At 34.2% G+C, this 13,094-nt stretch overlaps 1 protein-coding gene across 1 annotated transcript; it reads left to right on the top strand.

Moving 5' to 3' along the window:
- The first annotated feature begins 10,452 nt into the window (after positions 1-10,452).
- Positions 10,453-12,894, top strand: LOC115999088 (aquaporin PIP2-7-like). The gene is made up of 4 exons (XM_031238847.1): positions 10,453-10,755; positions 11,369-11,664; positions 12,291-12,431; positions 12,553-12,894. The coding sequence occupies exons 1-4, from the start codon at positions 10,506-10,508 to the stop codon at positions 12,670-12,672; spliced, it is 807 nt and encodes a 268-aa protein (XP_031094707.1). The 5' UTR covers positions 10,453-10,505; the 3' UTR covers positions 12,673-12,894.
- Positions 12,895-13,094: the final 200 nt, after the last annotated feature.

The raw sequence follows: 13,094 nt of genomic DNA, 5'->3' as shown, positions 1-13,094 counted from the left end.
TTTTTTTTTTTTTTTTTTTTTTTGGGGGGGGGGGGGGGGGGGTTAAGGTGCTAGGTAGAAGAGAGAAGAAGAATTAAAAAAAATGAAAAAGCAAATCTGACGTAAAAAAGAAAGAAAGAGAAAAAGAACACGTCAACCTACGCGTGCACTACACGTGCCCAGTTGGGCACTGTATGTGCACGAAACGCGCACAAAGATAGTAGCCTTTTGCATTGTCTCTCTCTCTCTTGCCCGGGCTCACACAAAATTTGGGTCTTGCAGGAGGAATTCATCATTCTATTTCCAAGCCCCTCTCTCCTTCGCATAACCAAGTTACAATAACCTCCCCAAAAATATTTATGGGGATGCCCTTAAAATCATGAACTCGCCCCATGTCTGTGAATAAGTAAGAATGAGTCAATATAATTTTAAAACTCAACATCAAATTATACACTTCTGCATTTCAAGAGTTCAACTCAAATTCAGCCCCCAATGTTTTGTGGCAAGAATTGAGCTAAATCCAAACTCAAACTCAAACTCAAATATTCAATGCTTGTGGCAGGTTTGTACCCCTCACTACTGTTATTGTTGGAAGCATATCTTAAGTGAAACTTTTCATCTACTAGACCAATGTATTAAGCAATGATTAAGATATTTATTCATGAAAAACTCAAGTTAATCGGCATTGATGTCTGCTAGTGGCAGGTTTGTACCCGCACTACTGTTATTGTTAGAAGCATATCTTAAGTGAAACTTTTTATCTAGTTGATCGTTGTATTAAGCAATGGTTAAGATATGTATTCATGAAAAACTCAAGTTAATCGACATTGATGTCTCTTGTATTGGATATCCTTCTAAAGTAAATGGTGAGATTTTGATTTTGTATTGAATATTGTGGAGACATTGTTTCCAAATCTAATGTCTTTCTCAAAAAAAAAAAATTAAACTTGTAAGTAGTATAAGTAACATTATGTCAATTAACATTGTAAATTTTTTCATTATATGTGTTATATAATGTCATGTGTTTTATAAATGTGTCTATTACACCAAGAGAGAATACAATTTTATAAAATACATAATATACCTAATGCATATTATACTTATTGATTTACAACAAATATTAATAAATTATATATTAACTCTCCTTTAACTAGTGACACCAAAAATCTATTAATTGATACTTTTGAATCAAATTAATCACTAATCAAAATGTTTAAAATTATTAACCCTTAACCTAATTGAATATTTCGATTAAAAAATAATGAATTAAAATTTATCAGTTCAGTTGATTAACTAATTTTTCACCAAATTATATAATTTAATTTATAAGCTCAAAATAATCAATTCTATACAAAATAATCCAATAAACCTACCCTAAATAATAAAAATGCATACCATAATAAAATAGGAAAATGGGCTTATGGGATTATCCTAAAATGAAAATGTACAAAGTGGGGATTGTACCATATTTCCTTACTTTATGGGAAAGTGTATAGGGAATAGGGTTGTCCTTGGTTGCTATAGGTGACAGTTGTCAGCACTGCATTCATTTGTCCACTTCATTACTTCTTCCCCACCCCAATAAAGTAGATAAGACACCAATATAATTGTCCATCACTCACATGAACCCTAATTGTGAACTTAGCTAATTTAGATTCGAAAACAAAGCATTACATGTAAAAGGAGAGTAAAAATAGGAACTTTCAGCTTTTATTATTGGCTTCTCAAATGATTCCGGCTCTCCGTGACAATGTAGTATTGGAGCCAACACTCCCATTAGGATCGAACCTGTGATCTTTCAAGTGGAAGGACCACAGCTGTCACTTGACCACAAAGCCTTTAGTTTATTATTATTATTATTATTATTGAATACAAATAGACCTTATTTAGTCCCTTTAGAATTTTGTTTTTATTAAAAAAAACCTATAATTAGTAAACCCTATATGATAGGCCAATTTACTGGACCTTTTGTCAAAACATGCTTGGGCTTCAATTGGCCCACTTTTGCAGGTCCAATTCAAAGTCTTCTTCAATCTTCCTCCGGCAATTGCCGCAATAGCCATACTTACAATCATTATTGCATGGACCATGGTCCACACAGCTGTGTGGACCAAAAATAAAAAGTACATTATTTTTGTATTGAGGGTACATTATTTTTATATTGTAAGTACATTATTTTAGGGTACATTATTTTTGTACTAAAGGTACATTATTTGATATATACTGTCAAATAATGTACCTACAGTACAATAATAATGTATATTCAATATAAAAATAATGTACTTTTTATTTTTGGTCCACACAGCGTCCATGCAATAATTTGCCCTATACTATAAAGTAAATTACTGACATATAGTGAATGTAATCTGAAATATTACTTTCCGATGTGACAGACACTAATAACTAAATTTTTTTTATTTGAACTCCTAATAAAAATATGTATATCAAGATTTTAAATGTAAAGTTAAAACTTAAAATCGAGACTAGAGAATAGAATCCACGTAGTATTCTTTCCGATGATCAAAGGAGAATAAAAATGAAGATGAAGCAAGATCAGAAGTTCACGAGAGCAGGTTCAGGAAAATTCAAACTCGGATTCTCCCAAAAAAATTTCTCGCAAAGATAACTCATTTGCCACTTAGATTTCTCTCTTTCCCTTCTATTTTTATTTTTATGCAATATAACTTCTATTGCAAGTTAATTTCTTAAAATTCTAAAATATAATTATTATTGAAACTAGTATTTTCACCCGTACGATGCACATAATGGATTTATTATAATATATTAAGAATATTTGGATCAATATATAATTATATAAATTATAACATCAAATATTATATAGTAGAATTGTAGATATGTTTTGGATCGATTATGTTTTATGATATTATCCTTGTTTGAATTCCAACAAATAATTGCTTCATTAATAGCTAATGTGTAGATGTACGCATGCAGTGCTGGAATTTTAGAGATTTTATATATCATTGTTTAGGATTTTTATAAATTGGGCAAATATGTTCGTTCTTTATCAACTCAATTATATGAATCAATTGCTATTCTAACTCATATTTATGGAAGATATATTTTTGTGTAGATATAAAAACCTCTTTCTGGACAACATTGGTAGTAGCAACACAATCTTGTCCATCCTCGTCTAGAACTAATTAACACTTTCAGACTATCAGGATGGGTGACTTGGGAGAAAGACAATAACCCAACGTGAGTTAGTGTTCGACCTTGGCTTTTGTNAATGTAGTATTGGAGCCAACACTCCCATTAGGATCGAACCTGTGATCTTTCAAGTGGAAGGACCACAGCTGTCACTTGACCACAAAGCCTTTAGTTTATTATTATTATTATTATTATTGAATACAAATAGACCTTATTTAGTCCCTTTAGAATTTTGTTTTTATTAAAAAAAACCTATAATTAGTAAACCCTATATGATAGGCCAATTTACTGGACCTTTTGTCAAAACATGCTTGGGCTTCAATTGGCCCACTTTTGCAGGTCCAATTCAAAGTCTTCTTCAATCTTCCTCCGGCAATTGCCGCAATAGCCATACTTACAATCATTATTGCATGGACCATGGTCCACACAGCTGTGTGGACCAAAAATAAAAAGTACATTATTTTTGTATTGAGGGTACATTATTTTTATATTGTAAGTACATTATTTTAGGGTACATTATTTTTGTACTAAAGGTACATTATTTGATATATACTGTCAAATAATGTACCTACAGTACAATAATAATGTATATTCAATATAAAAATAATGTACTTTTTATTTTTGGTCCACACAGCGTCCATGCAATAATTTGCCCTATACTATAAAGTAAATTACTGACATATAGTGAATGTAATCTGAAATATTACTTTCCGATGTGACAGACACTAATAACTAAATTTTTTTTATTTGAACTCCTAATAAAAATATGTATATCAAGATTTTAAATGTAAAGTTAAAACTTAAAATCGAGACTAGAGAATAGAATCCACGTAGTATTCTTTCCGATGATCAAAGGAGAATAAAAATGAAGATGAAGCAAGATCAGAAGTTCACGAGAGCAGGTTCAGGAAAATTCAAACTCGGATTCTCCCAAAAAAATTTCTCGCAAAGATAACTCATTTGCCACTTAGATTTCTCTCTTTCCCTTCTATTTTTATTTTTATGCAATATAACTTCTATTGCAAGTTAATTTCTTAAAATTCTAAAATATAATTATTATTGAAACTAGTATTTTCACCCGTACGATGCACATAATGGATTTATTATAATATATTAAGAATATTTGGATCAATATATAATTATATAAATTATAACATCAAATATTATATAGTAGAATTGTAGATATGTTTTGGATCGATTATGTTTTATGATATTATCCTTGTTTGAATTCCAACAAATAATTGCTTCATTAATAGCTAATGTGTAGATGTACGCATGCAGTGCTGGAATTTTAGAGATTTTATATATCATTGTTTAGGATTTTTATAAATTGGGCAAATATGTTCGTTCTTTATCAACTCAATTATATGAATCAATTGCTATTCTAACTCATATTTATGGAAGATATATTTTTGTGTAGATATAAAAACCTCTTTCTGGACAACATTGGTAGTAGCAACACAATCTTGTCCATCCTCGTCTAGAACTAATTAACACTTTCAGACTATCAGGATGGGTGACTTGGGAGAAAGACAATAACCCAACGTGAGTTAGTGTTCGACCTTGGCTTTTGTTTATAGTCATGGCATATGCAAGCATCAATGGAAATTATTTATGCTAGAACTTTAAGGGCAATCTTGTATTAGAAAGAGTAAGAGACATTCGAGGGATAAGAACTTTGGTTCCTTTATGTGTCCCATTAACTATTCTTGCTTCAACAATGTGATCTGTCAATCTTGTGATGATGAGTCGCGTACCGTTATAAAGACTAAGAGAATGGTCTATCTTCCGCAATAATAAAACAGGTGCACCGACCTTTAATTAATGTCAATGAATGGTTAAGAAAATCATACAATCTCAAACTATTTAAGAATTTAGGAGTGTGTACTTCTAATAGATTTTCACCGTCTGTTTCTGCCTTACAATAAGAGTTACAACTTGAATATGTTCGTCATTTTGCAATTTTCATGTCGCACATGTACTGATTAATTTGATCAACGACATCTAAAGTCAGCGAGAGGATCACTGACCTTCAGAAGTATAACTATATTAGAGAAAAATTTACCTGGGAGTAATAGGATAATCAGTTGAGTGATTGTATTACGGATAGAACGTATGGAAAAATATATTTTATTAGGAATTGTATTACCATATTTTAATTTACAATTGTATTACGAATAAGAATTGTATTACCATATTTTACAATATTACGCAAACCTTAATAGTATAGGAGTGTTTTGGGCGGGAATCTAAGGTTGAGGATATTGTTTATATTAATAGTATAGATTGCATTGCAGGTAAATATATTTACTGTATTATTACGATTAGTAATTTTAATCTAGAATTGTATTACGAATAGAAACGTAGGGAAGAATATATTTTATTAGAAATTCTATTACCATATTTTAATGTACAATTGTATTACGAATAGGAATTCTATTACCGTATTTTACAATATTATGCAAACCTTAATAGTATAGGAGTGTTTTGTGCGTGAAGTTAAAGTTGAGAATATTGTTTTTATTAATAGTATAGATATAGATTGCATTGTAGGGGAAATATATGTACTGTATTATTACGATTAGTAATTTTAATCTAGAATTATATTACGAATAGGAACGTATGGAAGAATATATGTTATTATGAATTCTATTACCATATTTTAATGTACAGTTGTATTACGAATAGGAATTCTATTACCGTATTTTACAATATTACGCAAACCTTAACAGTATAGAAGTGTTTTGGGCGTGAAGTTAAAGTTGATGATATTGTTTTTATTAAGAGTATAGATTAAATTGCATGGCAATATATGTACTGTATTATTACGATTAGTAATTTTAATCTATAACTGTATTACGAATAGGAACGTAGGGAAGAATATATTTTATTAGGAATTGTATTGCATATTTTAATGTACAATTGTATTACGAATAGGAATTCGATTACTGTATTTTACAATATTACGCAAACCGTATAGGAGTGTTTTTGGTGAGAAGTTAAAGTTGAGGATATTATTTTTATTAATAGTATAGATAAATAAATAATATATAATATTATGCACCGCAATATTTAATTTTTAAATCAAAATGAATTAAACTAACTAAAAAACAGTAAATAATACCGAGTAAAAAGAAAATGCAGAAATAGTATTAATCAGAGAGATAATAAATGGAAAGGTGAAGAGAAAAGTTAAAATATGATGAATATGCACATTAAATGAGATGGCAGAATAATTCGTGGGGGCGGGGCGGCTGGCGGGGTGGTCCTGCCCATAACATACAAACAAATATTTCCTTGATACTATTACATCTCGTGGATGATAGTGTCTGAAGAAGGTATATACCTACGAAAACAACAATATAAAATTTTACCAAATTATATATATATACACACACGCATACAGGCCAGTGGGAACAACCCCAAGCAAGTTGGTGAGGATGTTAACTTAGTAACTATAATGTTACAAGCTTGACTCCCACCATGAGCGACGAAATATACCAAGTGTAAGGGTTGATTTGTATAACAATGCACAACATTCTGTAGGGTCAAGCAATAATCAAATACTATTCAACGGTCACGCTCATATTAAGAGGTTCAATAGTTCGTTGGTCCAATGGGTCTATTGAACCTGTTGCGGAGGGGGCTTGTTGGTTGACCAAATTGTCCTTCAAAGCAGTTTTTCTTGCCATTAATCAGCGATTACGAGGTCTAATTTTAACGCTCCGATTAGAATACAAGTTCTCACTTGGGGTTTAAAAAATGAATACTTTTAAAATTCTAAAAAGCCATAAATAACTCTAACCCATCTATGCAAAGGAAAGAAAATAATTCTACATAAAAAGTTTTAAGCATGTTCGGTCTCTTTTGCCAATGACCTTAGTAGTCAAATGGCATGCAGTGACTCTCCCAAATGAGAGGTTTTGAGATCGAGCAAAAAAAATCAAAATCTCTTCTCCTCTGGGCAGTTAAACAAACTAAAGACTGAATAATTGGTAAGCTATATATACTCTCAAGCTCAAACATGCTTCAAGGGTAATTCTTATACTAATTTTTATTTTTACATGCAAAATTGATTTTTTTTTTACCAGAAAAACTATTGTCGGCAGCAGGCAGCAGCAAAGGTAGCAGTGAAGTTTGGCAGCAGACCATACAGCCACAAAGCATAGTTAGGCAGCTGCAAATTTTGAACATACTATTTATTGTTGGGTCCCTACATTTTAGGCTAACTACAAAATGACCCCAATTTCTCAACTATAAATAGGGAGGTCATTTTGCCATTCTAGCCATCCCAAATCATTCTATTTTTCCCTCATATACTAGAGATATTAGAGAGTTTGTTGAGTGTATTTCTCCTTCCTAGCAAGAGAGAATTATCCTTGTTTTCTCCTTGTTAGTTAGAGAGTGGTTGTAACTCCTATTTTCTCATAGTGAAATTCTTCTACCCTTGCCCGTGGTGTTTACCCTAATTTGTTTAGGGGTTTTCCACGTAAAATCTGTGCCTCATTTATTTTTCTTTCTCAAATTATTGTTGTAATCTGATCTATCCCACTTCCGCGGGCGCAACATCACTGTCATTAGCTTATATCTTTCAATAAAACATTACATGTAAAATTGATAGAAAATATATTTGATACTTTTATTGCAAGTTTGTGTAAATTCTAAATTAAATAGGAGGGTAAATGAGGCGAGTTGAGCTCAAATCTAGACAGATTCAAGTTCAAGCTCAAACCTAAGAATGCTTGAGTTCAATCAAGTTTAAAAGTTTAGACTCGAGTCAGGTAAGCAAATTTTAATAAGATTTGAGCTCGTTTTTGTTCAATTAGTTCAAAATGAAATTGAGTGCATGTGAGTATAAGAGCAATGTTACAAAAGGTGCTAAGTGCTAGTCAGGCAGCTAGAGCCTAGGCGTTAGGGTGATTATTAGACGGTTAGTTGGGTATCTAGCTAGAGGAATATGGAAGAAAAACAACTGAGGGGCGTTGACGTGCAAGCAATGTCGTGTCCGCCGACCAAGCAACTCAACTACCATGACGACAAGCGGACAATAATGAAACTGAGGAGGAGTGTGGTTGTGGCGATGGTGATTGTGATAATTGCACGATTGGCAACTGCGGCTAAGGCTTTGATTCTGAAGAGAGAGCGACGCTCAGCTTTGATTTTCTAAAGCCTAGAGGCGCAGACCGATATTTAGTATGTGAGCGATAGAGTGAGAGCTTGTGAGTGACTCGACTAGCCACGACTTAAAGAGTTTTAATTTCAAACTCGACATTATTTAGTTAGCTGGTTCAAGCTTGACTTTAAATTTGATCAAACTTGAAACAAGTTTTAATCAAAGGGATTACTTAAATACATGCATATACCTTTTGATTTAACTCAAGTAACGCTGAATGGACGACAACATAGTAGATGGATAACCTGCATACTAGTAGAGCCAAACAATAATCCTCCACCTTCTTCCTCATCACACACTACACATAGAAAATGAGCCGTTAGAATTGAAACATACAGGATATGGCTAACGGCTGCCAGTGGTCCAATTTCAAGCATCCCTCAGCCTTTAATTCTTCAATCAATCCATCCATCCATCTTAATATATAGATTATCTAATCTGTGTGGCGTTAACTTACACTGTTACCTGCACATCATTTTCAATTTTTCCACACATCAATTTCACCATATCTGGCATCAACGTTTTCCCTTTAATTTGGTGTATATATATAGGGTCAGGTTCCTATGCAAACAAGACTTCTCGTGCGGTTACTCACCATTAGTACGCATAAATGCACCACAAAGTGTTCGGAAATGCACCATTATGTGTGGTGCATTTGTGCATTTTATTTTGGTGCATCTCCAAACACTGCGTGGTGCATTTATGTATACCTAATAGTGCAATTTACAGCGACTGCACAGAAAGCTCTGTTCGCATTTGAACCAAAATATGAATCCTTCAAACTCACCAATGAAACTGACTGTAAAGTAAAGGATATTCACTCGAGACTTATATTAGTCGTATGGCTAACATTAGACAACAACTCAGCAGCATTGGGTGAGGATAATGATGCTTTAAATAATCCCCTAGCTAGTCAAGTCACACGACTTGTCTAAGGACACCATATGTGTGGTTCTTCTGTTTATATTACACTTAAGGTAATTGTCATATTATATTGTGCTATCGTTGAGAAGTCAGTGTACTGAAAAAAATGACTACATAAAAGAGGGCTACATAGTACCTACTAAGTTTAATTTAAAGAAAACTATATGAAAAGTTTGGAGTAAAAACTATTCAGAGTGATGAGAGCTATTCATCAATTCGCTTTTCTGGTGCAATGTTAGCTTAACATGCGACCTAGATACTGGTTACCTAGTAGTTGATTGTTGATTAGGTTTAAATAGAACTGAGAATAAAGAATATAATTTAGAGTTAAAGCTATTAGAGTGATAAGAGTCATTCGCTGGTTCGGTGTAGTGCTATTGTAGCAAAGGAGGCGACCTAAAAAATGGCTACTTTAGAGAGGACTACATCTAGTACTTTATGTTTAAAGGAAATCGAAAAGAGTTTAGAGTAAAAGTTATCTAGAGTAAAAACTATCCAGAATGATGAGACTTATTCGCTTGTCCAGTGGAGTCCCAAGTGCCAACCTAGCAAAGGATGATACCTAGTGCTTAATATATAAGATAAGGATCAGGTGAAGTTGTGTAAAGGGGACCATCAATTTTTTTACTTTTCTTACCTTACTCTAATTGGTTTAAGGAAAAATATGAGTCAATAAAATAGATAGAACATGTAATACTTTTTGGAAATACACCTAAAACTTTTCTTATATGGTAACGAATTAATACTAAGTTATCACATTTTATTTTTATCTAGTTTAGGTTCATATAACAAAGACTATTATGGTGTTCATTTAAATTTATAATCAAACCCATCAATTCATGAACCATAATATATATACATAACCTAATTAAACCTCTTTTACCAAGTTTGAATAGTAAATTCGAACATGAACAAAATTATATTCATCCCTAACTGGATGGGGTTTGGTAAAAAAACAAAAGGCATATATATTATGATGTACGTCTGCATGCAAGATGCAACTGGAATTTGTACGTATTATCTCCTACTGGGGCTGATTATCCGAACGTTACAGAAGAATTTGGCGTTGTTCGAAGGAGGTGACGTTCAATTCGCTGCCTCAATACGGACCTTTAACTCTCAATCCACTCATCCTTTCACCCATCACTCATATTTCCATTATATATTCCCTCTCATTTCTTCTTCTTCAACTAACTCATCACTCCATTATATATATATTCCCTCTGATAATAGATCTTCTTCAAACCATATATTATTGAAGATGACGAAGGACTACGTTGAACCGCCGCCTGCTGCGTTGCTCGACATGGACGAGCTGAAGAAATGGTCGTTCTACAGAGCCGTCATCGCGGAGTTCGTGGCCACCATGCTCTTCCTCTACGTCAGCGTCGCCACCGTTATCGGCACCAAAGCCACCCCCGACCCCTGCAAGGGCGCTGGCTTGCTCGGCATTTCTTGGGTCTTCGGCGGCATGATTTTCGTCCTCGTCTACTGCACCGCCGGCATTTCTGGTACCTAACGTTCTGCATCTATAGTTGACACATCCGTACCTATAGACAATTTTTATATTTGCAACAGTGTTGTTAGGTCTAAGCGTTGATTAATCTCTGTATAGGCACTAGACGCCAAGTGTCTGTCTACAACCTAGCGTATCACCTTAAATGGTGGTCTAGGCAACTGGTCGGCCAGGTGAGCCTAATCCACTTTTAAGCGCTAAGTGCCAATTAATCCTCTCTCCTAGGCGTCCTAGGCCATAGGCTCAGTTCACGGCTTAGCGTATCACCTTAAATGGTGGTGTAGGCGGTTGGCCGATTAGGTGACTGCGGCTGCTTAAGTTCTGCCTAGGCCGCTTAAGCGTTACCTGCCGATTAATCCCGCCTTGACGCTCAAGACATTAGGCACTTTCGAGCGCTTAAGAAGGGGTAGCAATTTTTTCAACCATTGTAACTATCATATCATGTGTCAGCACTTATAAAGTTATTTGTTTACATGAAACAGTTAATTAGAGGTACATAATATGTTAACATAATTAATTTGATGATAATATATGGAAGAATAAAAGAGAGAAATGAAAGTACTATATTATATATTAAGTTGGTTTAATTATTATTATAATGTGTGTAGGGGGGCATATAAACCCGGCGGTGACGTTCGGGCTGTTCCTAGGAAGGAAAGTGTCGTTGATACGCGCGTTGGCGTACATGGTGGCGCAGTGCCTGGGAGCGGTGGTTGGCGTGGGACTGGTGAAAGCTTTAACAAAGGCCTTCTTCGACACCGTGGGCGGCGGCGCCAACACCGTCCAGCCTGGCTTCTCAAAGGGCGTGGGCTTAGTCGCAGAGATCCTCGCCACCTTTTTCCTCGTCTACACCGTCTTCTCCGCCACCGACCCCAAAAGAAACGCCCGTGACTCTCACGTTCCGGTATGCAACTCATCATCTCCTTAAAATCATAATCTGCTAACATTATGTATTACCAGGTTTTCTGTAAAAACAACAACCATGTTAGGTGGACTTAATAATCACAAAATTATAAGTTTGATTTTTTAATATTGCCTATTAATTTTTATATTTAAGTCAATTAGTTATGTGTAATTTAAACTGGTTTACTTGGTTCTTAGGCAACTATGAGTAATATAAGCTAGTTTACTTTTGACCATTTACTGGTCAATTATGAATAATTTAGATTAGTTTACCTCATTATAGTCCCCGGACAACTATGAGCAACCTCCTTGTAGTCCTTTATTAGTTAGGGTCATAAGTCGACAAATTATTATGTGGATCCGGGTCCAAAATACACAATTTAAATACTGAATGTTCACAATTTATATATTGAATGTTTGAATTCTGAACATTCAGTATGTAAATTATGATGGGTCCATTTTACAAGGTGGACCAGTGTCCATGGTATAACTATTGTCATAAGGCTGAATTTACTATGTACACATGCTCGGGTAATGATTGTGAGTTTCCTGGTCACTAAAAAAAATAACATGTTAATCTTAGTACAGTTTTCATTAGTTTAATGAAAATTTTTGAAAATTGTGAAGGTATTGGCACCACTGCCCATTGGTTTCGCTGTGTTTGTGGCTCATGTGGCCACCATTCCCATCACCGGCACCGGCATCAACCCAGCAAGGAGTTTCGGCGCTGCTGTCATCTACAACAACAAACATGCCTGGGATGACCACGTTAGTATCACCCATCAAACCTTAAAACACATTTATCATTTATATGTGTTACAATAATAAAACATTTAATTTGACAGCATCAACTTACATATGTGTTTTTTGTGGTATATATATATGACAGTGGATATTCTGGGTTGGGCCAATGCTGGGAGCAATTGGTGCGGCAATCTATCATCAGCTAGTACTCCGAGCCCAGGCTGTTAAAGCTCTTGGTTCATTCCAAAGCGCCCCTAACGTTTGATCTGCAAGCCATGAATCCATATGATCATCATTTGTATCATCAATCAAATCTTAATTGTTGTGTGCTACCATTTTTAGCTGATCATCATCATTATATATGTAATGTGTTTTTACAATGATATCTTGTCTATCAGACTCCTTTTGCTATTGTAACTTATTGGTTTTGCTCAGACTGTAATTCATATATGGAGTTAATGCATTTTTCTTGTGATTATTGCTTGGATATGGATGAATGGATGGATGGTGTCAGAACATGGGTTTTGGATGTTGTAGATAACCTAGTAGTGTGGTTTTTGTTTGGCCTCTGTACTCAAGTTGTTTGCTTTTAAGGAATCTCTGTTCTTTCCTTTTTGGCTTTTGTTATATTCTTGTCTACATAACCCGAAATCCTTTGCCCCAAAGCTCTCATACCCTAACCCAACA

This window comes from Ipomoea triloba, chromosome 12, assembly GCF_003576645.1.
Source record: "Ipomoea triloba cultivar NCNSP0323 chromosome 12, ASM357664v1".
Taxonomy (NCBI): domain Eukaryota; kingdom Viridiplantae; phylum Streptophyta; class Magnoliopsida; order Solanales; family Convolvulaceae; genus Ipomoea; species Ipomoea triloba.
Note: the sequence above shows the minus strand (reverse complement) of the source record. Positions and strands in the feature narration are given on the sequence as shown.